This window comes from Epinephelus lanceolatus, chromosome 13 (assembly GCF_041903045.1).
Source record: "Epinephelus lanceolatus isolate andai-2023 chromosome 13, ASM4190304v1, whole genome shotgun sequence".
NCBI lineage: Eukaryota > Metazoa > Chordata > Actinopteri > Perciformes > Serranidae > Epinephelus > Epinephelus lanceolatus.
Window position 1 is genome coordinate 21,148,657 of NC_135746.1, and position 25,173 is coordinate 21,173,829.

At 39.7% G+C, this 25,173-nt stretch overlaps 2 protein-coding genes across 3 annotated transcripts in view; one reads left to right on the plus strand and one right to left on the minus strand.

The window, feature by feature from the left end:
* On the plus strand, nucleotides 1-10,223 carry pdia6 (protein disulfide isomerase family A, member 6). 2 transcript variants are annotated; one of them, XM_033649400.2, is made up of 13 exons: nucleotides 1-158; nucleotides 487-628; nucleotides 2,910-2,967; nucleotides 4,784-4,910; nucleotides 5,283-5,386; nucleotides 5,467-5,603; nucleotides 6,011-6,125; nucleotides 7,226-7,366; nucleotides 7,955-8,039; nucleotides 8,218-8,290; nucleotides 8,411-8,569; nucleotides 8,657-8,753; nucleotides 9,508-10,223. In XM_033649400.2, exons 1-13 carry the CDS (start codon nucleotides 140-142, stop codon nucleotides 9,577-9,579), a joined length of 1,329 nt encoding a protein of 442 aa, XP_033505291.2. In that variant the 5' UTR covers nucleotides 1-139; the 3' UTR covers nucleotides 9,580-10,223. The 2 variants fall into 2 exon arrangements, with proteins under 2 accessions (XP_033505291.2, XP_078029996.1); XM_078173870.1 differs by having other exon boundaries at nucleotides 5,470-5,603.
* The window catches only part of hpcal1 (hippocalcin-like 1), a 20,043-nt gene continuing 5,006 nt past the window's right edge, over nucleotides 10,137-25,173 (minus strand). The window contains exons 2-4 of the mRNA XM_033647995.2: nucleotides 20,737-21,241; nucleotides 18,622-18,727; nucleotides 10,137-12,333 (exon numbers count right to left, since the gene is read on the minus strand). Coding sequence (XP_033503886.1) covers nucleotides 12,236-12,333; nucleotides 18,622-18,727; nucleotides 20,737-21,114 — 582 coding nt within the window. The 5' untranslated portion in view covers nucleotides 21,115-21,241 and the 3' untranslated portion in view covers nucleotides 10,137-12,235. The remainder of the gene's footprint in view (nucleotides 12,334-18,621; nucleotides 18,728-20,736; nucleotides 21,242-25,173) is intronic.

The following is a 25,173-nucleotide window of genomic DNA, read 5'->3' on the forward strand; positions in this document are numbered from 1 at the left end:
TGAGCCGCAGCGTCGCACCAGCGGACCAATCAGCGTGGGCCACGGTGAGCTTTTTCGATCTACTTTTTGTGGGCGCCGCAGCGACAGCAGTCTGACTGTGTTGCTAACAGAGGAGCCGACCGGAGACCAGCTTACAACCATGGGACCGCTTTTACTCGGTGAGTGACAAAAACAGCGGCTTTTTACTTTAATAAAATATCGTGTTTATCTCCGTGTTAATGTCGGCTGTGTTTGACAGCGTGTTAGCCGCTGTGGTTAGCTTGACTAGCTAAGTTAAGGAGCACAGAATAGTGCCAGGCCTCTGTTATCGTTCAGTCAATGAATTAATAAACGACTATTTCACTTCCTGTTACATAAATGTGCCTATAAACTGTATTTAAGTGGTCTTACAGTGTAATGTCAGTGCTTACTGTAGCTGCTGTGTTTCATTTAAACATGTCTGAGCTCACAGTGTTGAGAGTAAACCTTTTGTACCCTCTCCTCCAGGAGTGCTGGGCTGCTCCCTGCTGCTGTCTGTCCAAGCCTTTTACTCAGCCAGTGATGATGTGGTGGAGCTCACCCCCTCCAACTTCAACAGAGAGGTCATCCAGAGTGACAGTCTGTGGCTGGTGGAGTTTTACGCTCCCTGGTGAGTCCTTGTAACTTTGGTGGTGGTGATTCAGTGGCAACAAGTGTCCTCAGATCAACCTAAGGGACCATAGTGTCAGTACAAGCATCTCACACCAGCTCAGTGATGTTTGAGTCCTCTGTGTGTAGCTGCTCCTCCTCACAGACACATTAACCTTTATGATCTGAGAGGACGTGTATGCAAAACCGGTTCCTGCCTGGGTCGGATTGCAATCACACTGTTCAAGTTTGTTTGCAAAGTAAATCACAGGCAAGGTGTTTCAGTGCAGGATACAAGGGTGAGGATGCAGGATGCAAGGATGAGGATACAGGATGCAAGGATGAGGATACAGGATACAAGAATACAAGGATGAGAAACCAGGTTTATTACTATATTAAATATGTTTTAGCATAGATACAAGCAGAGAGCATGCTTACACAAACCCAACTCAACAAATTAAGTTATTTTTTGTCCAACTTAATCATTTATTTTATTTTAAATGCAATTTTAATGATTTCTTAATGGGTTGCATTTCATTATTTAATGTAAGGATGCGCGATAATATCAGTACGCCATCATTATCGACCAGTATCTGCTTTAAAATTAATTGCTTTTTCTGATTTTGCACAATGAATAAATATTACAGACATTGAAAAGTATTGTATTTCATGTCTTCGTCTGCTAATGGGCCATCATGATAAGAGAATTCATGCATAATATGTTGTTAATTCCACTATAGAAGAGACTTGATTATCAATAAGATTAGCTAGGCAAAATAGCACATACATCGATGTTGCTATTGGTTATCGGTCAAATGAGTTGTTAAATATTGGCCTATGGGACATCAGCAATAAGTCCAATATTGTGCAATTATAGTTACTTTGATTTACACATCCGAAAAGAAGCGAGAGGAAGTATAAACTTATTAAATCCCACCCCTTCTTCATAAGTCATTGAGTGAAATGAAACAGACAGCTTCCTTATGTAGATAAACCTTTTACCAAAACTTTTCTAAATATACCATTGTTATTACCATATAACTTTTTCACACAAAAATAACTCATGTATATAATATTAATTACCAAATATCTATCTAGCAAACACCTGTCATAGTATATCATATAAACTACCGATTATCCATGACTTACAAGTATAAACCAGTCAGAAATATATAATATATATACCTTTTATCTTTGCTTTATAAAAACACAAGTATTAATATTACATACATGTCTAAATCAACTTGTAAGTTAACTTAATCGGCTTGAAGTCAAGCTCGCACAAACCAATTTCAAAGCCAATCCGATCAAATCTGTAGGAGGAGATTGTTAAAATACAACACATGGGAAACGCCAAAAATGACCACGGAATTCAAAATGGCTGACTTGCTGTTGGGTTTCGGCAATAGGTCCAAGAGGCTTTTTTGTGCATCAGGGCGTGATACGTGTGTGTGCCAATTTTTGTGCATGTCAGTGAAACATGCCATGGGGGCTGCACTTTAAAGGGCATGGCCAAGTAATTTTGCCCCGCCCATTGACAAAACTTATATAACATGTCCAGGCCTATACTATTAAGGGGCGTGTGAAGTTTCAGGCAGATTGAACCACGTACACTTCAGTTTATGCCAACTGCTGTGTTTTGGTGAAACACCGAATTTGGCCGTGTCGTTATGGCAACGCCGTTTGGTGACATTTCACCGTCTTAACAATATAACATACAATCTTAAGGCCTCTATGACCACATTTGAGTTGGATACGGTCAACCTGCCAGGAGGAGCATGTTAAAGTCTAAAACATGTCATTTCCTGTCGTCACTAGGTGGCACTGTGAGTATGACAGAATATTGTCATGTAAATATAACATACATGTCTTAATCAACTTATAGCATGTCAGATTATATTCCTAGACGAGGCCATGATTTTCTTGATGTACCAGGACTGTACCTGTGAACAAGTACCCAGGAGGTGTACGTGCCCAAATCTGAGCCTTAAGTCTCTGCACATGGAAGGTGTTAAATATTCACTGGATGTGTTAATATTGAATAATTTGGTTCTGTGATTAATTTGAGTGACAGATACTTGTGATGCATTTTCAGTGTTATGACCACAGGAACATCTCTCCTGATGAAATGAAAATGTTTCTGAACTTGAATATTGTTTGTCAGCTATCTTTTTAATCTGCACAGATTTCTAACTCATTAAGTGTGTCTGTTGTAAAACTGTATCATTAGCTATAAAACATTTTCACCAACATGAAAGTGATCTTTTACTCACCTCCCTTCCCACTCTTGTTAATCACCACAGGTGCGGCCACTGTCGAAATCTGACTCCTGATTGGAAGAAGGCGGCCACTGCCCTCAAGGTAAACAAAACATCTCTCGTCATCTCGCCACGTACCAGAGGCCTGAGAAGTTAAACATACCCAGGATATCTTTTCCTTATCTGGCTTCATTAACCCTAACACTGGCCCTCTGAATAACCAGTATCATGACCCATGTTATCAACTAGCTCAGTCAACTTTCCCTATCCAGCCATGAATGCACATGCAGGAGGCGGGGCTGTGAATTAATAAAGTACTTAATATGGTATGAGATGAAACGGTGACACCAGTTACCTGTGGTAACGTTGTGTTTTAGGGACAGGAAAAAGTCATATTCATCAGAATGTAAAACAACAGTGTGTCGTCTTACAACAGAATAAGAAGTTGTGGAAACAACAGAGATAATTTCCTACTTTTAAAAGTACACCAAGGGTTAAAATATGTATTAATATAGATGACTGAAGTATAGTTCAGTTTGTGCCATTTAGTTGGATGATGAAGACACTATGTTGAATTATTAACAAGTAATGACGGACTCCTGGTGCTACCAGGGTGAAGAGTAAAGGCATAGTTAATGACAGATGATGTCTGACAGAAGTGTTGCCTTTTCAATAGCAGGGGCCAGTTAACAGTGTGTGTATTTTTTTCCCTTGCTTTTATTTCCAGTTGTTATCACACAGGTGTCTCATGTTCAGAGTGTAAAATCAGACTCACTGTCGGCTCATGTCGGCTAGCATGTATGAACTTTGAAAATGGGCGCAGTTCTCATTTAACATTTAAATTTACAAAACAAATTCAACCATCTACTCTTAAATAATGTTAACAGTGGCTGAGTTTAGTCTAGTTTCCACGTCACTGCTGTGTTATGATAGAAATAATGGTAATAATCGTACCAGACCCAATTTGTCAGATGCCTGATCAAAAAAAAAAAATTTCAGTGATATGATTGGTCAGTGGTCTCACACTTTACCTTGCTAACCCCAAATCCTGCTTCACAGCACAGGCCTCAGTCAGGACACAGACTGACATTAACTAGTTCTATTAAGGCAAAAATGACAAGTTCACTTATCAGAATATTGTTAGTGAATACTGCTTTTGGAAATAAGGCAATAGCCTTAAGAAGATGTGCTGTAATTAGAAATTTGCAGACATTAGAAACAATTACAACCCTGATTTAAAAAAAAAGACTTAATTTGCAATGCCAGCCTCAAGACACTTCCCACATGAAGACACTGATCTCTCAGTGTTCACACACAGACAGGCTTTAAATCTTTTAAAAACACTTTCAAAACTTCCAATTAGTGTCCTCAGGCACCAGATGCTTACAGTGGTATCAGGGTTGCAGATATAATGACCAACCTGGTACACTACAGTCATTCATTTTTCATTTCACTCAGCTAAAACAAACAAGACAAAGACAAAAGACGACACTGAAGCTGTACCGCGATTAGGAAGCTCACAGCTTTGTTCCACCTACAAGTGTTTGAGGAGTTTGTAACTCAGCAGTGAGAATCACAGCAGACAGAGGCGTGAGACGTGGGCAGATCCTGACTGCAGTCACATATTACTGAGTCCTGTTTTTATCTGACACAAACTTAATGTCATTCACTGTTTATTTCATGGAATGTGTTTTTCTGCACATAGTTATCACCTCTCAGATAATTTATCCAAACAACATTGTGTGCGCGGAGATGAATCCTGCACACATCACTAACTGTTGCATTTGTTCACCGACACGCTGACTTCCAGAGTTATGTGTGAAACAGCACATAGATGTGACGTGGAGGGAATGATTAACAGGCTCGCTGTATTTTACCCAGACTGCACACGCCAACCTGTTTGTTCTGTGATCCTGCAGGGTATCGTGAAGATTGGCGCCGTAGACGCAGACCAGCACAAGTCACTGGGGGGCCAGTATGGCGTCAGAGGATTCCCCACCATCAAGATCTTTGGAGCCAATAAGAACATGCCAGAGGAGTACCAAGGTAAAGACAGAACGCTGCTCCAAACAAAAAGCTGCTGTTGGTGAATATGCAGCTTTCTGAATCCTCCACAGTGACATCATCAAGTCCTGATATAAATCTGCAGTAAAAAGATACATCTTAAAGAATTAAATAGAAGTTTAGACCAAAGATTCACGATGAAATTAGTTTAAATTTGCAACTACTAGGCTTCTCAGTTCAGAGAGACGGGGACATAGTCGTCAGAGAGGCAACACACTCACATGTCATCCTTTCTCAGTGAATCACTGATGTGCTCTCAAGCCCTTTTTGGACACTTTTTGACTGTTGAAGTTATTTTTAGGCAGACTTGAGGATGTATAATAAGTTTGTGGCTGCCCCCTCTTCACCCGTCAGGTGGGCGCAGCAGCCAGGCCATCGTGGACGGAGCCATGAACGCTCTGCGCACTCTGGTGAAAGACAGGATGAGCGGCAAGTCTGGCAGCTCTGGCTACAAGCAGGTAGGCCCAGTAGTGAAACACTGAGGTTTGAAATTAGAAACACTGTGAACACTATTCAGTAACACTCAGTTTTCATCCAGCAGAGCAGCAGCGGCGGCGGCGGCAGTAAGCAGGACGTGGTCGAGCTCACTGATGACAACTTTGACAAGATGGTGCTGGAGAGTGATGATGTGTGGCTGGTGGAGTTCTTCGCCCCGTGGTGTGGACACTGCAAGAAGTGAGTGTGGCACCTGACACAGTCCGTCCACAGCAAGAAGGAGAAGAGAGATGAAATATCGGTCTCTAAGATTTCTGCTGTCCTGATACAGCAATGATTTTTGGAATTTTGTTTTTCTTTCCGGATAAAATGTCCCAGTAAATCCGGATAATCCACAGACCAGACTTTAAAACACTAATTCAGCACACAGTAATCCCTGTTAACACTGCTCAGTGAGACCTGAGCTGTGTTTCCTAAACCTTCAATCCACTTTGCAACATTTTTTTCAGTTTACGTCAATTTTTCAGAAGCACAGAATTATTTGGGAAACATCTAATATTGAACTTTGAATGATCTACAGTGGAATTATTCCTTTACGTGTGTCATCGTCCGTGTTTTTAACCATCCCTCTCCTCTGTTGCTGACAGCCTGGAGCCTGAGTGGGCAGCTGCAGCCACAGCTGTGAAGGAGCAGACCAAGGGCAAAGTTCGCCTCGGAGCTGTGGATGCTACCGTACACCAGGCTGTGTCCAGCCGCTACGGGGTAAGCAGGGATCAATAAGTTAATGTGGTGCAGTGGTGCACAGCTCTGATGGAAAATACTGTAACAGTAGACAAAAGTGAGAACACACTGCACACATGACTGCACAAGAGGACACAGTCGATTGGCCACAGCTGCTGAGATTAACTACATTTAAATAGCCAAACGTGATGATGATCTAGTGGCTACTGAGGTGTGGCTTTGACCTTGTAAATATGACAGCTTGTACGATCTGAAATGTCAAGTCTCAATCATGAAATGAGTTCTGTATAGTCGTGGTTAAACGTACACGCTCCTCCTCCTGGATTGGACATTTAATAAATGTCTCTGCAGCCTTTTTAAGAGATTTTTTTTTTTTTTTGAATAGGAAAATGAATGAATGTCCAAAAAAAAACCAACCTATATTTATGATTATATAAAATAATACATAATAATACATTCAAACATATGGTCAAAAGTTCAAAAACTTCCAGCGCACACTAGAATGTCAGGATTGAAACAGAGTTTATTCAAAAATGTTTAAAAACAAAAGGAGTGAACAACACGTCTCGCATGTTGCTTCATCAGATTGCGCTGGAAGTTTTTGAACTTTTGACTGTGATTTATCCTGCACCAGCTGGCACCTAGAAGAAGCACTGTCCTGCTGTGCACAGGGATTTACTTTTTTTTTTTTTTTTGTTACATTCAAACATATGTCATGGAATACATATACATATGTATTTTTATTTTTAATTTTTTTGCCATTCAGGTCATTTCCTTTTTGTTTTTGTTTTTTTACTTTTCCTCCCTTGCTAATTTTCAGTATTTTTTCTTGTAACTTTTTACTATTTTTATATATATATATATATATATATATATATATATATATATATATATATATATATATATATATATTTTGTTTTGCTAATTTTGGGTCATTTTTAATTAAGTTGCTCCCACCCAATTTAACAGCTGTGTCTTACTGCTGAAGGTCACTCAGATGTGTCATATTGTACAGAATGATTAAAAGATATAGTATACCTATAGCTGATCCCTGACTGGATGTCAATATGCAGCTGAATATGAGGCAGTTATTCACAGAGCTGTGTGTTTTGTGTGTGTAGATCCGTGGGTTTCCCACCATCAAGATTTTCCGTAAAGGCGAGGAGCCCGAGGACTACCAAGGAGGCCGCTCTCGTGGTGACATCATCGAGCGGGCTATGGATCTGTTCTCTGATAATGCCGCTCCTCCTGAGCTGCTGGAGGTCAGTACACTTGTGTATTTGCATCATGTTTAAATGAATGGGAAAAAATCCCATGTTGACGCCAAGTCTTTTTTTTCCTGAGAAAATTTAACTCTTAAAACATTTCTTCTGAGATAATGACTCTCTGTAACAGATGTTTGAATCTGTTTTAACCCTTTGTGTTCTCACTTGATTTGGAAATCTTTATCTGTCCAGAGAAGAACAGACTTGGAAGTCTGGTTAAAATGGCGAGTTAGATTTCAGGGAGCAGGCAGGTTTATTTAAGGGCTAATGTTATATTAGACTGGCCCTCAGGATGTCTTTTCAGGGCACTTGTTAGGAGGACCGGGTGAAGGATGTCTCCTTCATCCCAAGTGCTGTTGATATGCCTAATAGCAAATAGTGCAATGGCTGCACTTCTCTTGCACACTTGCATATTTGCATCTTGTATGTGGCCTACTTGTACTTGGTATGAACTTCCATTCCCCTGCCCTTACCTCTTATTGTGTTGATGTTGTTTTTTGTTTTTTTGTTTTTTTGTGAACCCTGGCTGTAAGATTATGTGGATTCACATAGAAGCTAAATGTGTTTTGTAAATGTTTGTCTCAGATCCTCAGTGAAGACATCCTGAAGAAGACCTGTGAGGACAGTCAGCTGTGTATAATCGCTGTCCTGCCGCACATCCTGGACACAGGTGAGACCAGACACACCTCTCACTCTGAACTTAAGTAGTTCACAAATTTCTAGGGCAGCCCCCGACTAAGAATTTTCCAAATCGACCAACAGTCGTCATTTAGGGCCATTAGTCGACTAGTCGCCTAATGACTAGTTTTTTAATTCACTCACCATCCTCTGTCGTCGTATCTCAACAGGAGCAGCAGGTAGAAACGGCTACCTGGAGGTGATGATTAAGATGGCTGAGAAGTACAAGAAGAAGATGTGGGGGTGAGGACCAGAGATTATTATTATTATTATTATTGTTATCATCATTATTATTATCATCATTATTATTATTAAAATGACTTATTACCACTGTGACTAATGGCTCGTTCTCCCCTCCATCAGCTGGATGTGGACTGAGGCCGGAGCTCAGATGCAGCTGGAGGCCTCTCTGGGTATTGGTGGATTCGGCTATCCCGCCATGGCCGCCATCAACACACGCAAGATGAAGTTTGCTCTGCTCAGGGGCTCCTTCAGTGAGACGGGCATCCATGAGTTCCTCAGGTAGAAATCATTTTTATTCAATACAAGAATCTAAGTGAAAATATTTTTAGAGTGAGCTGTATAACAGAGCTAATGTCTCGTCTACAGGGAGCTATCTGTGGGCCGTGGGTCAACTGCCACACTGGGAGGTGGAGCCCTGCCAAAGATTAACACTGTTGAGCCCTGGGACGGGAAGGATGGACAGGTGAGTGGGAGCTTCTCGTGGTCAGAGGTTTTAATACTCTATGTACAGATGATAACAGGTTTGAGGCCTTCAACCACACAGTGTTAAGCTGAGCAGACACTGTATGCTTACTGTTACTGTTAAACACACAGCTTTACTATGTCTGACAATTCCACTGAGGTCAACTCAAAAAAGACGAACTCATCCCTAACAGCGCTGACTTAAAGATAAAGGGAGCGTTTGGTAAAATTTAATTTTAAGTATTTCGAGCCCTGCACTCGGTCTGTTCTGCAGTGAAGTTCAGTTTTATCAGCACAGTCTCAGTCAAAACTTTTAGCCTCAACATATAAAACATTCCTCAAATAATATTAAAACAAGCTTATCTCAGTTTGAATGCAAGAGAGTCGACCAAAATTGCAGACATGCCAGAAATCCAACCAATCGTGCGACAGCCAGATCACTGATCAGTCATGCAGTTAACTGGGAGTCTTGACCCCCCTCCAGCTGAACATGAAACAGATCTGGCTGAAGTTTGGCCCAGGTGTAAAATTAGCGTGGGGTTAAAATGGGCTTTAATACGCACTATATGAACCTAGCTGCTCTCTGCTGCCTCTGTACTGCACACAGGATAACATATCAACAGTCATGTATGTAATACAGCAGTTGGAGTTGTTTTAACTCTACTGATTGTCATCTATAAATGAATGTGGCACGTTTTCATGTTTACAACCATCTCTGCTAACAGTCTGTCTTAATTTTACCCTGTCACCTGCAGCTTCCCGAGGAGGAGGATTACGACCTCAGCGATGTGGACCTGGATGATGACCTTGATAAAGATGAGTTATGAGCCCAAACTGCGAAGGATCTGATCCAGACTGACTTGGTTGGATCTGGTCTGGACTGGTCTGGTCTGGTCCTGTGCGACCCACCTCCCCTCTCCTGTGGATGAATGGGAGGCCCGGTCGCTCAGTTACTGAAATACTTCAGAACAGACACATGAGAGACACCTGCAGTTTCTCACATCATCTTTGTCAGTCACACGGGGACAGCAGGGAGGAGGAGGAGGCGTGTGTGTATGTGTCCCCGGAGTGAACTCTGCCTCACATACCTGCTGAACGTTAGACGCTGCATATTTATATGGCCGCTGCCAGCTGAGGAGGAGGGAGGAGGTTCTGAATGTGGCATTTTGGTTGTTCATTCAAGTCTTTTCCAAACATTGCTCCGCTCTCCCCTCTTCAGCCACTCTGAACACCTGTTTTAAAATGTGGACTTGTCAACGTAACACTTCAATGTCCAACCTAATGTGACTCCTCTATATCTTTGTTTTCTCTTTTTAAACCAGTCAGTGAGAATCTCGGTGGGTTTGCATCATGTTTGTCCAGGACAAGGGGGATACTGTGGGACTTTTTGTGTAGATTTTTCTTACACGACTTTATTTCAATTGTGTGAAAACAAAATTTTTGTTACAAAAATAAAAAGGAATAAAAACAATCACGGCCTCCTTATTCACGTAAACTGTTACAATGTCAGAAAACTCATATCACTGAGCGCATGCAATACCAAAGGCATACAGAGCTTGTTCAGGGACACAACTTGGTAAAGGGTTAGTTCACGGTTATATGAGATACTTATCCATAGTCAGTGTAATGCGTACAGATGCCAGTTGACACGCCCCCCAGTTTGAAGATGCAAGCTCAGCAATGTGCTGTTGTGGATGAGGGCAGCAGTAAAATGTATTATAACCACCTAAAGAAAGTCAATACAAGTTTAAGTGTGCACTATATGTATAATAGTTTCACATGGGGAACTGAAGCTGTTAAAAGTGCTCTCCAAAGCCAGACTCCATTGACAAAAAGGGTCATTTTGGCTTCTTAAACATGGTAGCTGCTGGTCTACTGCTGCCTGTATCAGTTCATTAGTTTGTTTTATTTTGTGAGTTTGGCGTTTAAGAGGGTTTAATCAGATTCAACACAAGTCCCACAATAATGCAAACTAACTAATGTAGGCAGCGGTAGACCATCAGCTACAGTGTTCAGCGAGCCAAAATAACCATTTTTCTCAGTGGAGTCTGGTGCTGATAACAGCTCAGTTCCTCGTCTGAAATCACTGTATTTTCACATCTTTACTTTGCCATCAGACAGCCGGTTCCAGCTCCACATCTGTGCTCTTGTCAAAGCCACCAGACTCCATTGACAAAAAGTAAATTTCGCTTTCTGCTGGTCTACCTCTGCCTCGATCAGTTAGCTAGTTTGTGTTATTGTGTGGCTTTGGTGAATCTGAACTAACCCTTTTAAAAGCCAAGGTCATATTATAACACAAACTAACTGATCGAGGCAGCGGTAGACCAGCAGCTCCTGTGTTCAGCCAGCCAGAATTACTGTTTTTGTCAATGGAGTCTGGTGTTGAAGAGAGCGATGTAACGGCTTCAGTTCCCTGTCTGATATCGCTGTCTGAGATAAAGCAGCGAAACTATTTTAATGTAGTGTAAACCTAAAGGATCACTTAAGCATTTTTCAACCTGGACCTTATTTCCTCATGTAAATTGATCAAAGAGACCAATGTGAACAACAGTTTTTATGACCACTTTTAATGGACAGTGGCTCAGATTGTTATTGTAAGTGTCTTTTTACCTTTTACTTGATCCGGTCTGTTTGTTTTTGCCTTCTTAAGCAGAAGTCTCTTTCTGGAAATCACAAGATACCACGCTTGTTACAGGAAAACAACACTGGAAGCCGTATCTGAGTTCTGGAGAGAGTAAAGTAATCAGAGTAGTTTAATTGCCCTGTGTGCTTCCACTGCAGCTCATTCCACTGCTTATCCTTCAAAGTGGTATTAATGTTTAGTTTTTGGTGGGACTTTTCTACGGTGGCTACAATTTGTTTACTTGCTGACCCCATCCACAGCTGTACATTGCTTAGCTTCCTTGTCGGACTCCAGCCTGCTTCTCCAAACGGGGCGTGTTGACCACCATCTACTGTATATAATACACTGACTATGGATGAGTACTGCGTACAACCCCACTCCAAACTATCCCTTTAAGCCACAAGTCTGATATCCTGAACAACAATAAGCCACTTTTCAACACAGTTAAGTTGAATCAAATAATAAGAAGTGATGTAATTAGTTTCCTCTTGGTGTAACATAACAGGATTCATAATACTTGGGAGCATATAATCCAGTCAGTATAAATATATGATATGGCACTTCACTTATGGAGAATGGGTAAAAACCATTTCAAAGCGAAAGAGCTTTGGAAAAGCATATACACAAAATACCTCAACTGAAAGCACGTCATAGTCCACAGAAAGGAGCCACATTGACAAAGGAGGAGTATCCATTAATGTAAACATTAAGACATGGAGTGTTGTTAGAATGAAAGGATTGTCTGGTGAGGGGGGGCTGTGATGATGACCGAGCCTCTATCAGGTGAACAGCACGAAGCTGGATGGATGTAGTTTTGTGATTGTGTTGAAGAGAGTGTGTGTCTGTTATTGTCTCTGTCCTCAGAACTGGCGAGAGGCTCCCTGATCCGACTGCAGCAGTCTGACAATGGACGGGTCGCTCTTGGCACCTTTAATGAACTCCTCCAAAGACAGTCTACCTGTGAAGCAGAGACCAAAAAAAGATTCACAGTCACCAGCAGTGGAGCATGTGATGGAGGGGTGAATCATGCAGCAACCACCCACCAAAATCAACAGAAGAGCTTGTGATGTTTTCATTGTGCCTCTGATATAATCACTGCTGCCCCAGATTACACAGTGCAGACAACTACACCACATCTCTTAAATAAATGATGATCAACTTCCATTAACATTTTATGACTGAATAATTGAGTCATTTATAGCCGTCCAAACAAGTCAACCAGCAGGTGGTGATGTTGTGCTATTTTTATATAAGTCATGAATTCTTCAGCTGCATTGATTTCATAACATGGAATATGCAACACTACACGTTTTGTACTGTAAATTATATTAAGTGTTTTATGTATCAATATTGCTGTTGCCAACTGAGTATGTTGTTTGTATAACTATGTAAAAATAGAAATGAAAATATCATGAAAAATCAAACATGTCATGAATAATCACATAAAGTCACAGTTTATTTAAAAAGATCTCATAAAATGTTAAAGTATAGTATGCCATAATAATGTTGTATGAAAAGTGTTAGAATGAGTGTTAAGTGAGTGTAATACAATGTTAAAAAACTGTCACATAAAATGTCTTAGTATGTGATACACTATACTGTGACATTTTATGAGATTTTCTGCAACATACTATACTATGACATTTTATGTGATATTTTATAGGGAAATTAAACTGACATTATATATGACATTTTTTCCGACATACTATACTATGACGTTTTTGTGACATTTTTGATCATATACTATGCTATGACACTTTTATCACATTTCTAATCACATACTATACCATGACACTTTTATCACATTTCTAATCACATACTAGGTTATACTATGACATTTTTATCACATTTTTGATCACACTATGACATTTTTGTCACATTTTAGATCACATACTATACTATGACGTTTTTGTGACATTTTTGAAGATATAATATACTATGACACTTTATCACATTTTTTAACACATACTATACTATGACGTTTTTGTGACATTTCTGAGGACATACTATAGGCCTACTATGAAATTTTTATCACATTTTTGATGACATATAATACTATGACATTTTTATATTTTGGACGACATACTATACTATGACGTTTTTGTGACATTTTTGACGACATACCAGGGCTCAACAGTGCGAGCGTTTCACTCGCATTTGCGACTAAAAATAGATGTGTGCGAACTGTAAAAAATATTTAGGGGCACATGTGCGCATAAATAATCAGCCGAAGCAGCCTATATTTTTGTCAATAAAAAAATATGATACTCTAACCACAAATGTTGGAGGAACTCCAGTCGCCTTCCCTCTTCTCTCTTCCCCGTGTGACATGGTTATGGGCAGTTTTCCAAGCCACTGTCGGCACAATGCGCTCTTGCGCCGCGGTAGCACATACACAATGAATGGGTTCGTCGGCGGAGGTCTGCGCTTTGCGCGCTCTGTGTGAAAAGGGCTTAAGTCTCACTGTCGGCAGCGTGGAAATAAGTCAAAGTGTGGAGGAGATGGACGGGGTTAAGCGGCGGATCTCCGGGGAAGCCTGCTCCGTTCTCCCCGTAGTTCAAATAATTTCAACTCTGAGCGCAGCGCTCGGGCGGAAAATCAGAGCGGTGCACGACGCCAAGGGTAGCGGTGCCGCTTTGTCAGGCGTTGCTGCCCTCTCCATAGACAAACAATGGGACAGCCAGCGCAAAGCGGTTTTACAGCTGATCATGTGTAGAGGCCTTTGGGGACCGTTCGCCACGGTACCGCTGCTGGGCAGGGTGGAAATAAAGCCCTTTTCACACAGAGCGCGCAAAGCGCAGACCTCCGCCGACGAACCCATTCATTGTGTATGTGCTACCGCGGCGCAAGAGCGCACCGCTCTGCCGCCGAGCTGAGCGGCGCGCGAGAGGGCGCATGTTGCGGCGTCTGCGACACCTCGGCGCCGCGCGTCCAATAGCAGAGAAGAGCCTGAAGTAGACCCGAAAGCGGTCACCATGGAGCTGTAGCTCCTGAACGAGCCTGTACTCCCCCAGATCCTGTCCTATGCGCCCTACCCCGCGGTGGGCCCCACGAAAGCTCTGTGTGAAAGAGGCTTAAGTCCTGCAGAGTTTCAGAGGACCTGGAGAATGTTTTAGGATAGTAATAACATTATATAAGATAATCATATTGCAAAGATAATATATATAAGATAATAACATTAAAGACAAAATTAAATTGCAATAGGCCTGCTTTTTCAAAACTTGATGATTTTACCTTTCTGTACATTTTGTATACAAATTCATTACATAATTTTGCTTGAAAATGTCTATTTGCATCACGTTTATTACGGGAAACACATTATTTGATCAATTTACATTGTGCCCCTAAAGTTCTTTGTGCGCTCCTTACTTTTTCAACTTAGGAGCACATGTGCTCCTTGGGAAAAAAGTTAGCGTCAGGCCCTGCATACTATACTATGACATTTTTGTCAAATTTTTGACAACATACTATACTATGACGTTTTTGTGACATTTTGATGACATACTATACTATGACATTTTTATGACATTTTTAACAACATACTATACTATGACGTTTGTGTGACATTTTTGACAACATACTATACTATGACATTTTTGTCAAATTTTTGACGACATACTATACTATGACATTTTTGTGACATTTTTGATGACATACTATACTATGACATTTTTATGACATTTTTAACAACATAGTATACTATGACATTTTTATGACATTTTTGATCACATACTTTACAATGACACTTTTATCACATTTTTGACAACATAGTATACTATGACATTTTTGTCAAATTTTTGATGACATACTATACTATGACTTTTTTGTGACATTTTTGATGACATACTATGACGTTTTTGTGACATTTTTGATGACATACTATACTATGACGTTTTTATCACATTTTTGATGACAAACTATACAATGGCTTTTTTGTGACATTTCTGTTGACATACTATAATATGACATTTTTATCACATTTTTGATGACATACTATACAATGGCTTTTTTGTGACATTTTTGACGACATACTATACTATGACATTTTTTGTGACATTTCTGATGACATACTATACTATGACGTTTTTGTGACATTTTTGATCACATACTATACTATGACACTTTATCACATTTTTTAACACATACTATACTATGATTTTTTGTGACATTTTTGAGGACAAACTATACTATGACGTTTTTATGACATTTTTGACAACATACTATAATATGGCATTTTTGTCAAATTTTTGACCAGATACTATACTATGACGTTTTTATCACATTTTTGATGACAAACTATACAATGGCTTTTTTTGTGACATTTCTGTTGACATACTATACTATGACTTTTTTGCGACATTTTTGATCACATACTATAATATGACATTTTTATCACATTTTTGATGACATACTATACAATGGCTTTTTTGTGACATTTTTGACCACATACTACTATGACGTTTTTGTGACATTTTTGACCACATACTATACTATGACGTTTTTATCACATTTTTGATGACAAACTATACAATGGCTTTTTTGTGACATATGACATTTTATGACATTTTTAACAACATACTATACTATGACATTTTATGTGATATTTTTTGCAACACACTATACTATGACATTTTATATGACATTTTTGGCAACATACTTTATTGTGACATTAATGTGATATTTTAGCGACATACTATTCTATGACATTTCATGTGCTTTTTTAGAGGGTTAGGGTCAGGGTTGTCATAGTATAGTATGTCACATAAAATGTCACATAAAATATCGTAGTATAGTACGTCACAAAAAAATCACATAAAATGTCATAGTATAGTACGTCGCAAAAACCACAACATAAAATGCCATAGTATAGTACGTTACAAAAAATGTCATATTTAATGCTATACTGTAGTATGCCTCTAAAATAGCACAAGAAATGTCATAGTATAGTATGTCGCTAAAATATCAAATAAAATGTCATAGTATACTATGTTGCAAAAAAATGTCATGGTATACTATGTCATAAAGTTTTGACTGATGTCACACAAAGAGAAACTGCAACAGTACACTTCAATTAGTTTAAAATAACCTTCACTTTGTGTCACACAGCATCTGTATGAATTGAATTAGAAAGGAGGGTTAAGTGCAGGCCTGGTCTTCAGTCCCACGTGATGTTATAAAATGTGAGACACACAGTTTAACCTCCAGACTTTCTGAGCCTTCTGCTGCAAAACAAACTGAGCTGCCCACTGCCATATGAATAACTCTTAACATCTTCCTGACATGTCAAAAACAGTCAGAACAGTATGACTTGGAAAATGCATAAGTACACATCACATGGCTGTAGCATCACCTCATCACACTAAATGTCAGACATCCAGGTGGCTCAGCAGGACAAGATGCAAAAGGCCAGTAATGATCTTGTGAGTTGTGTTTATGTTATGTCATGTTGTTATATGATATCCTGTTTCTCTCTCTGTTGCCCATCTTCCATATTTCCTGTTCCTCTCCAAACTGCTCTCCAGTGGTAAGGGGTAAACAAGGTATAATGTCAAAGACCATTTAATAACTGATCTTTAATTATATGTCTATAATTGATTGATTAAAGATGCACTTTAAGTCCCCATATTTAAATTGGATGCTCAGGTACAAAAAAAGGACATTGAACTAATATACTCATTAGCAATGTACTGAAAGTGTGCTACTTCTGATGCACTACCAATGTACCTTCGTATGCCAAATAAGGCTGCACAATAATGTCGACACGTCATCAGTAATGGCTGATATTGGCTTTAAATTGATCAGAATCGGCCACAATGCTTTTTTTGCACAATAAATGAATATAACATATACTGAAAAGCATTGTCTTTCATGTCTCCATCAGCTTGTGGGCCATCAGGATAAGAGTATGCAAGCATAATTTCACTACAGAAGAGACTTGATGATCACTAAAATACAGTAGAGAAAAAATAGACATGATAATAATAATGGTTTCAGTTATCCGCCAAATGAGTTATTATAAATCAGCATATCGAATATCTGCCAAAAATCTAATATTGTGGATCCCTAATGCTAATGTTACATCATTAGTGCTACTAAAGACATCCTAAAGTAGATGAACTTGTAATAAATGTACTTGGTTGTACTACTGTGAAACACCATTGAGATGCACTTACATACTTATGTACATCTTTCTCTGATAATGCTGTACTTTTTTAACACATTCTACTTCAATTATAAATCTATTGATTGTACATTTTCAGTTTATTAATAGTTATCTAAGAGAATTAGTGTCTAATTTTGTTTCTATTGGAAGTGTCTTTAATTGAATTGTACTTAAAATGTATTTCTGACACAGTTTACTTTATTGTAAATATATGTATTATGATTATATTCATTATATATTATTTATTATAAGTGTCAGGGTTAATCCAAACACCATTTTTGGGGCTTTGACGCATCAGAGAGAATTACCCACTACTACGCAAAGCTTCGAAACTTTCAGCCATTGTTCATAAACTTTACAATTATTGTATTCGTGAGTCCCAAGAGAGACGAGGACAAAAAAAAAAAAATTAATGTTGGATTACTATTTCTTTTTCATAGGCTATTTGGACTTTTTGGGGTAATGCCTACATAAAAACAAACAAACAAAAAAACCCCACAGCATTCTAATACTGATTTGGTTGTCAGTTACCATGGCAATGGTAGGAGTTTTGAAACATTTGGGAGAGCCCTAATAAATGTTTTAACAGTTACCAGAAAAATAGATTTAAATATACTTCAAGTAGAAAAAATTACATTTCTAAAAGCTTTGGATATAAAAAAATATGTATATTAAATGCAACTTAATAGTGTCTCAAAATAGTCAAGAACACTATATTTTATATTAATATATCTTTACTGGCAATAATGACATATCATTAGTTTATCAGTACATTGTTAGTCCTTAAAAACAGCACGCTTTCAGCACATTAATCATCTGCTCGTGGAAGTATACTCAAATGTACTTCAATCAAGTATAATTTCGTACTTAGATTAAGTATGCTTTAGCATACTTGCTTACTTGGATGCCCACTGGAGGAGTTATAGTTGTTTCCGCTTACACCTCCACCCATTAGTCCATGTTTATATAGTACTTATATACCTGTTTAATGTCCAGTTCCTTTCAGTACTGACAGCGACATCCTCTTATGATAACTCCTCACAAAAGCATATAAAGCACATAACACTAAAAGACCAGTCTTACCATCATTGTCAATGTCCATCTGTCTGAAGATTTTATCTGTCCTCTTCTCTGGCGTTGATTCATCCTCAGGCATCTTCATCACTGATGATACCATCTTGTAAATTGCCTATAAAAAAGAGTGAGAACGATTGCCGTTATTGCGCATATTAATTTTGTCTGTGTGAAGCTTTAGGCAGGGAAGACGAAAAATAGCTGTTCCCACCTGACATATTCGTTACATCCTTTGTCTGAGTGCTCTGACCTGTTTTCTGTTGCTACCTGGTAATGATAGTGCTCTGGCAACTGAAGCCCATCGTGCTGTTACACTCACAGCAAGTCACTCTGAATGTGTGTCTTCTAAAACTGTACGTGTTTCACATGGTGTAGGTCTGTGGTGAGAGAAAGACTTTCTGCTGAAAAACAGAGAGCATTCACCGATAACAAAAGCACTGACGCCTGTTTTTTTTGCCTCCACATTCATTTGTATCCACAAACACAACGGACTGAGCCAATATTGATATGGCGCTGCAGGCTGCTCAGCTCACCATATTGGAAGAGTAAATATAGCCACAGCGATAAGAAAAAACAGAAAGGGCAGCTTGCATCCATGATGTCTGAGGTGAAAATATCATGAATTCAGACCTGCAAGTGACTACTGAGACGACTACCAAAACGAAACCTAGATTGCATACAACATAATTAAAATACTGACACAATGTCTTTAGGTTTTGGACTGTTAGCCAAAGAAAACAAGATAACTGAAGACATCACCTGTGACAGACAGTATTGTCAGATATCAGATTCATTAATAATGAAGGTAATCGTTACTTGCAGCCCCACTTGGAATAAATATTTATAGAACAAGTAATAATTTAATTAATCCTGATTAATAAATGACATTTGATATTTCTGTTATGGATCTAGGTTAGGCTAGATAAAATGTACATTACAAAGTAATGTGATTAGATATCTTTGTCTCATCTTCTATTTCTGGGTTGAGATTTTCACTATGTTTTAATTAAAAAAATTTTAAAAAAAGTTTAATTGTAATTTTTTTTTTTTTTTCATTTTTAAAAAAATTAATTCAAAGCTTCTTCTGAGGTTTTCGAATGAAGCTTTGAATGTTGTCATATTTTATAACATCATCACCCAAAAATAAAAAAATCTTGACACAAAACCTTCCATTTGAATAAAGTGATTCATTAGATTAAAGAGTATGTCTTTTATATCAACTCTCTTTAATGATTAAATGGAATTTATTGTGCTGTGATATTGCTGCGAGACCATTCCATTGATATAGGTGCATGCCTCCCTCTATGTGTAGCAAGTGGAAAAGCAATCAGTTTCTTGAGCGCAGTCAAAATGTCGATTTTAAAAAGGCTTAACACCAAAAAATATGGATTGAGGCAGAATATTTCCTTACAAAAAAAAAAAGAATGTTGTGAATTTATTTTTTAAATACTATGAAAACTATGGAAATGTTTGGATCATTCACATTTAATTTCATTTTCCGTAACCACTTATCCTGTTGGAGGTCGCAAGAGGGCTGGAGCCTATCCCAGCTGGCTTTGGCTGAGAGGTGGGATACATCCTGGACAGGTCACCAGACTATCACAGGGCTGACACATAGAGACAGACAACCATTCACACTCACATTCACACCTACGCACAATTTAGAGAATCAAACTAGCCTGCATGTCTTTGGACTGTGGGAGGAAGCCAGAGTATTCGGAGAAAACCCATGCTGACACTGGGAGAACATGCAAACTCCACACAGAGGGGCTCCCTCACCCCAGGGTTTGAACCCCCCACCCTGGATTCCCCTTTGCTGAGAGGCAACAATGCTAAGCACTGCACCACTGTGCAATGTTTGGATCATGTGAGGAACAATTCGATGTAGCCACCACTGAAATCTAATTCTACAAATAGTATAATATCAATAACATTAGTGTAGCCTAATTTTATGTGCAATTGTAGACAAATACAGGGTTTAAACAGAACTTATAAACATTCAAAAACCAAACCAAAACAACAACAAAAAGAAGCTGTGCAGCATCCAAATGTAGATTTAGAGTTCTATTGTCAACATTATGAATGAAGCTTCGAAGATTTATTTATTCTACAGTATGTCCTCACCTGAACTATCTCCAGCATCTCTGCCCGACTGATGTACCCATTCCCATCCAGGTCATACATGCTGAAAGCCCAGCGCAGCTTCTGCTCCAACCCGCCACGAGACGTCACGCTCAGGGCAATGATAAACTCCCTGAAGTCAATGGTGGCATCGCCGTTGGTGTCAAACGTGCGGAAGACGTGCTCGGCAAACTTCGAGGCGTCTCCGTAGGGGAAAAAGTTGGCATAGATCTTCTTGAATTCCTCCACGGTCAGGTGGCCGGTGGGACAGTCCTTGAGGAAGCCGCGGTACCACTCCTGGAGCTCGTGGTCGGTGAACTCTGTGTTCTCCCTCAGGTCGTTCAGGACCTCGGGCCGCAACTTGCTGTTCTGTTTCCCCATGACGCAGTACTCTCAGGTGGGCAGGCAGGCAGGTCGCTGGGCTGGTGTTTCTACCTTCTCCTTTCACTTTTCCACTCGCCCGGCGCTTTTACTCAACACGTCGGCGGCTGCTCAGCTTCCTCTCTTCCTGCAGGGGACCAACAACACCCATTAATATCCTTGTGTGAATATCATAAATGATTCATTGGTTCAATAATTCCTCCCAGCTCGCAGCAGTGTTTCATCATAAAACATGTGCTGATGATGCATATCAGGCAACCAAGCTGAGGGATAAATCTGGACAGTTGAGACAGTGTCCATACACAGCAGAAAAAGATTACAACTGGGATGTCATGAGGTTACAATACATGTGTCTGTGGCTGTGTCTCCCTGGATACCCTATTAATCCTCTGGCACGGTGATAAGTTATCGACCCTTAACTGCATGGTGGAGGGACAAGTGTCCCGGGGCATTGTAATTCTCAATAAATCCACTTTCTAAAAGGTCAGGCTGATACTGACTGTTGTTACTGAGAAGGGCAGACGTTCACCAACAATAATCCTCACCTTTATGCGGAGATGAATATTCTAATTGATTTTAAGCAGGTGGGGTTCATACACTAATTACAGAGAAACACAAATAATGGCTTAAAAAAATAAAAAATACCAACGCAAACACGGAGGCTGAACCATTTGACCACCTGGGCCTATTCACCTCTGGGTTTCGTGGTTTGTCTAAATTCAGTTTCCATGGATATATTCTGCAAACTCTGTTTATTCATGTATGCAGGGGTATTCATGATTGAGGATATGAGGATGCATAAAAACAACACATCCAGAATAAAACCATAATAGCATAATAAATATTAGATGGGACGTGCTGTGCCTGCAACCCACTGATGAAGCAGAGGCAAACAGGGGTGTGTTGGTAAGCAAAAAGGTTGTGACACCTGTCAGTCTGCACGCAGGTTTATTTTAAGTTGATAACAGCTTGGCAGATGTTTTTTTCTCAAAAGAAAGGAGAAAATATGTTTCATATACTCTGCTATAAAGAGGAAATAAATAACTTCTGCTTGTCCTCATTTATATCAACCATCTAATATTTGTATTTCATGAGAGGTTTGAGAGCAGCATGAAAGAAAGAGATGAATTTCAACATGGCCACAATGTAAAATAAATAAATAAATAAAAAATAGCAGTTGAAAAACATGACTGCTTCTCCTTTTTGGAGATCAAAAGAAGAAATTTGCCAAATCCTAAGCAAATCTTTAACAACGTGAATCTGGTAACGTGCGCGTGGGAGGGACAGAAAAAGAGATGTGCGGGGGCAGCGAGGGAGAAAGAATGGAAAAAAGTATGACACATAGAAAGAAAAACTATTTCCAGGTAATACCAGCGGTTTCCAATTACATAATAATCCTTCTGAATAACACCTCCACTCCTCTGTGTTACATATAATGAATTTATGGCAGCGAGATGTATTATCCTCCATGTTCTCGCTCTTTCAATTATTGAAATCCCATTGCTCCTGCGTTATTGGCACCAGAAGGATTTTTATCTGGTGTAGAACAAACGAGAGCAGTGCGAATTTGGATGAGGTCTTTTTCTACACGCGGGCGCCCTCATTTCTCATAATTGTCACAGGGGTGTAATTTCCTGCAATTTTATGAATCGGAGTCACGGAGTAACATGAGAGGCAGGCAGGTCTGTGGAACAGCCAGTGACATAAACTCATAACAATGTCACTCAGACTCAGGGACGGAAAAGAAATCAATGAAACCAGATGCACAGCACATTAATACGCTTCAGCTCTGACCCGTTTTCTTACTGGTGCATAGTTAATTATGAAATCAGCAGTTCAGCAAAGGGCATGACAATAAAGGGTCCATAAAGGTTGGAGCTGCTAAAAAACTGAATCCAATCATGTCCTTTATGAATGAGGCAAAACATGTTCTCAACCAGTGGTAAGATTTTGAAAATTACAGTGTTGATTTAAGGTTACAGTGTTGATTTAAGGTCCTTAAGGTCCTTGATTTAAGGTCCTAAGAACAAGTCAGAACATATACGTTCTATAGCTAATTTCCCCCTTCATGATAACTGCATCGGGGTGGGCTGAATGAGTGACAGGCTGTCTGTGAGGCATCACCACAGTCTGAGTCAGATGCACCCCTCACTCCTACACAGCTCCACCCTCTCGTCCAAATCAGGGTTGGAAATAAGCACCAGCCGTCGGCCAAATGCTGGTAAAACATGCAAGTGACTACTAGATTTGCTTTACTCACCAGCCCAAAAAAAACAATGGTAATATATTGAGCAGCTGGTGGATTTTGGAATCCACAAGCCACAGTGGCAGGTGCACAATAAAGTCAATTGAGCTTTCGCTAAGCCCCGCCCCTTTGTAATGGTCCGACAAGCTGTCAGAGCTAGCATGGAGCCCACACTGTAACTAACTGCACTCCCTGAAGAAATATTTTCACATTTTTGGAAAAATGAAACAGTGATTCCAGAGAGAAGCAGACAGAGGGGTCTACAGTCTGTGTTTGAAGGATATATCCAGGATGTCAAACTGACTCAGCAGCAACAACAGGTTAAAAAGACAAAGACAGTTAGAAGCTAAAGCCGAACTATAGGCTACAGATCACAGTGTAAAAGTGAACCACCACATCACTGCTGATCGCCACAGAAGACAATGAATATAAAGGGAAACTCTGCTGGTATTGAACCAGCTGTGTGGCATCGCAGTGAGTGCAGATGAACGGTGTTTGGCTTCATGCCCAGACCTCTGCCACCGGACGGGCAGGGATCTCCAGGGGAAGTCAAACAACATTCATCTGCGCACACTGCGATGCCACACAGCTGGTTCAATATCAGCAAAGTTTCCCTGCTTCCCTTCACTGGTCATTTTTTCACAGTTATAATCATTAAAAAGCAAAAGCAGCATGTGTATACATTCAGTAGGCTATATCTTCAGTAGCTAGCTAGCTAACCTTACACTTTCCAGGGTTTGATTTTGGTTTTGGAACAGGGAAGAAACATATATCTTTTTCCAACCTCTCCAGGTAACGAGTATCATTAATACACGACACGCCCCAGGCACAACATTTAGCTCCAAATCCACAAAACCAGCCTGAAAGGAAATCTGAAAAGACTCCACGACAGCGGCGTTGTTGTCCAACCATGGTCTAAGCCGGACGAATGCTATGTTTCAATTGGCCAGTCTGCGTCCTGGTGTGGGACTTGGCCAGTCTGCGTCAGACAGACAGGCCAGACTGGCCAATCGAAACATAGCATTCGTCCGGCTTAGACCATGGTTGGACAACAACACCGCTGTCATGCAGTCTTTTCAGATTTCCTTTTCAAGGGTCAGGTCAGTTTCCGACCCTGGTCCAGATACAGGCACTTCTGGCTCCAAAAATCCAAGACGGCGACAGCCAACATGCCAAATTCGAGTCCACAAACTAATGGGTGATGTCATGGTAGCCTCATCCATTACTTTAAACGGTGTATGGTGCCAATCCATTGGATTTCACTACATGATTATTGTGGTCAATAGACTTCCAGATAACAATATTATCACAATATCTGTCAAATTCATCTTTAACTTTGGTTATTTTTTGGGCAAATGAATTACACTCAAAATATGAGTAGATTGTTCAGTTACTTAACTGTGACTGTAACTGAACAATCTTGTACAAAAAGACCAATTACACTTAATTGGTAGTAAAAAGGCAACCACATAGGATTGGTGGAGGGAGCCAGGGTGAGAACAGAAAGAAACAGGACTGAATTATTTACACAATGTTATCATATGTTTTATCAACATTACATTTTTAAATATCACCATTAACGTCAATACTGGTGTATGAAGACATCCGTGGAGTAGATATTGAACACTTTGAGCTGCTGGTGGTGCTACGGGAAAAGCAAGGTAATCACTAAAGTAATTAAGATTCATCTCCTGCACACTGCTGGCATGGCTAAAAATAATCTGACACAAATTATAGTGTGTCAAAACAGAGCAAAAGCCTTCTACTGCATTTTTACACACTATCGTGGCATTTTGTGGCAGCTTATTTGTTAC

Excerpts from the sequence above, each read along its gene's own strand:
- pdia6 (XM_033649400.2), top strand. Across the intron at positions 7,367-7,954 it reads CTCCTCCTGAGCTGCTGGAG|ATCCTCAGTGAAGACATCCT; the intron begins GTCAGTACACTT and ends TGTTTGTCTCAG. Across the intron at positions 8,754-9,507 it reads GGGACGGGAAGGATGGACAG|CTTCCCGAGGAGGAGGATTA; the intron begins GTGAGTGGGAGC and ends TGTCACCTGCAG.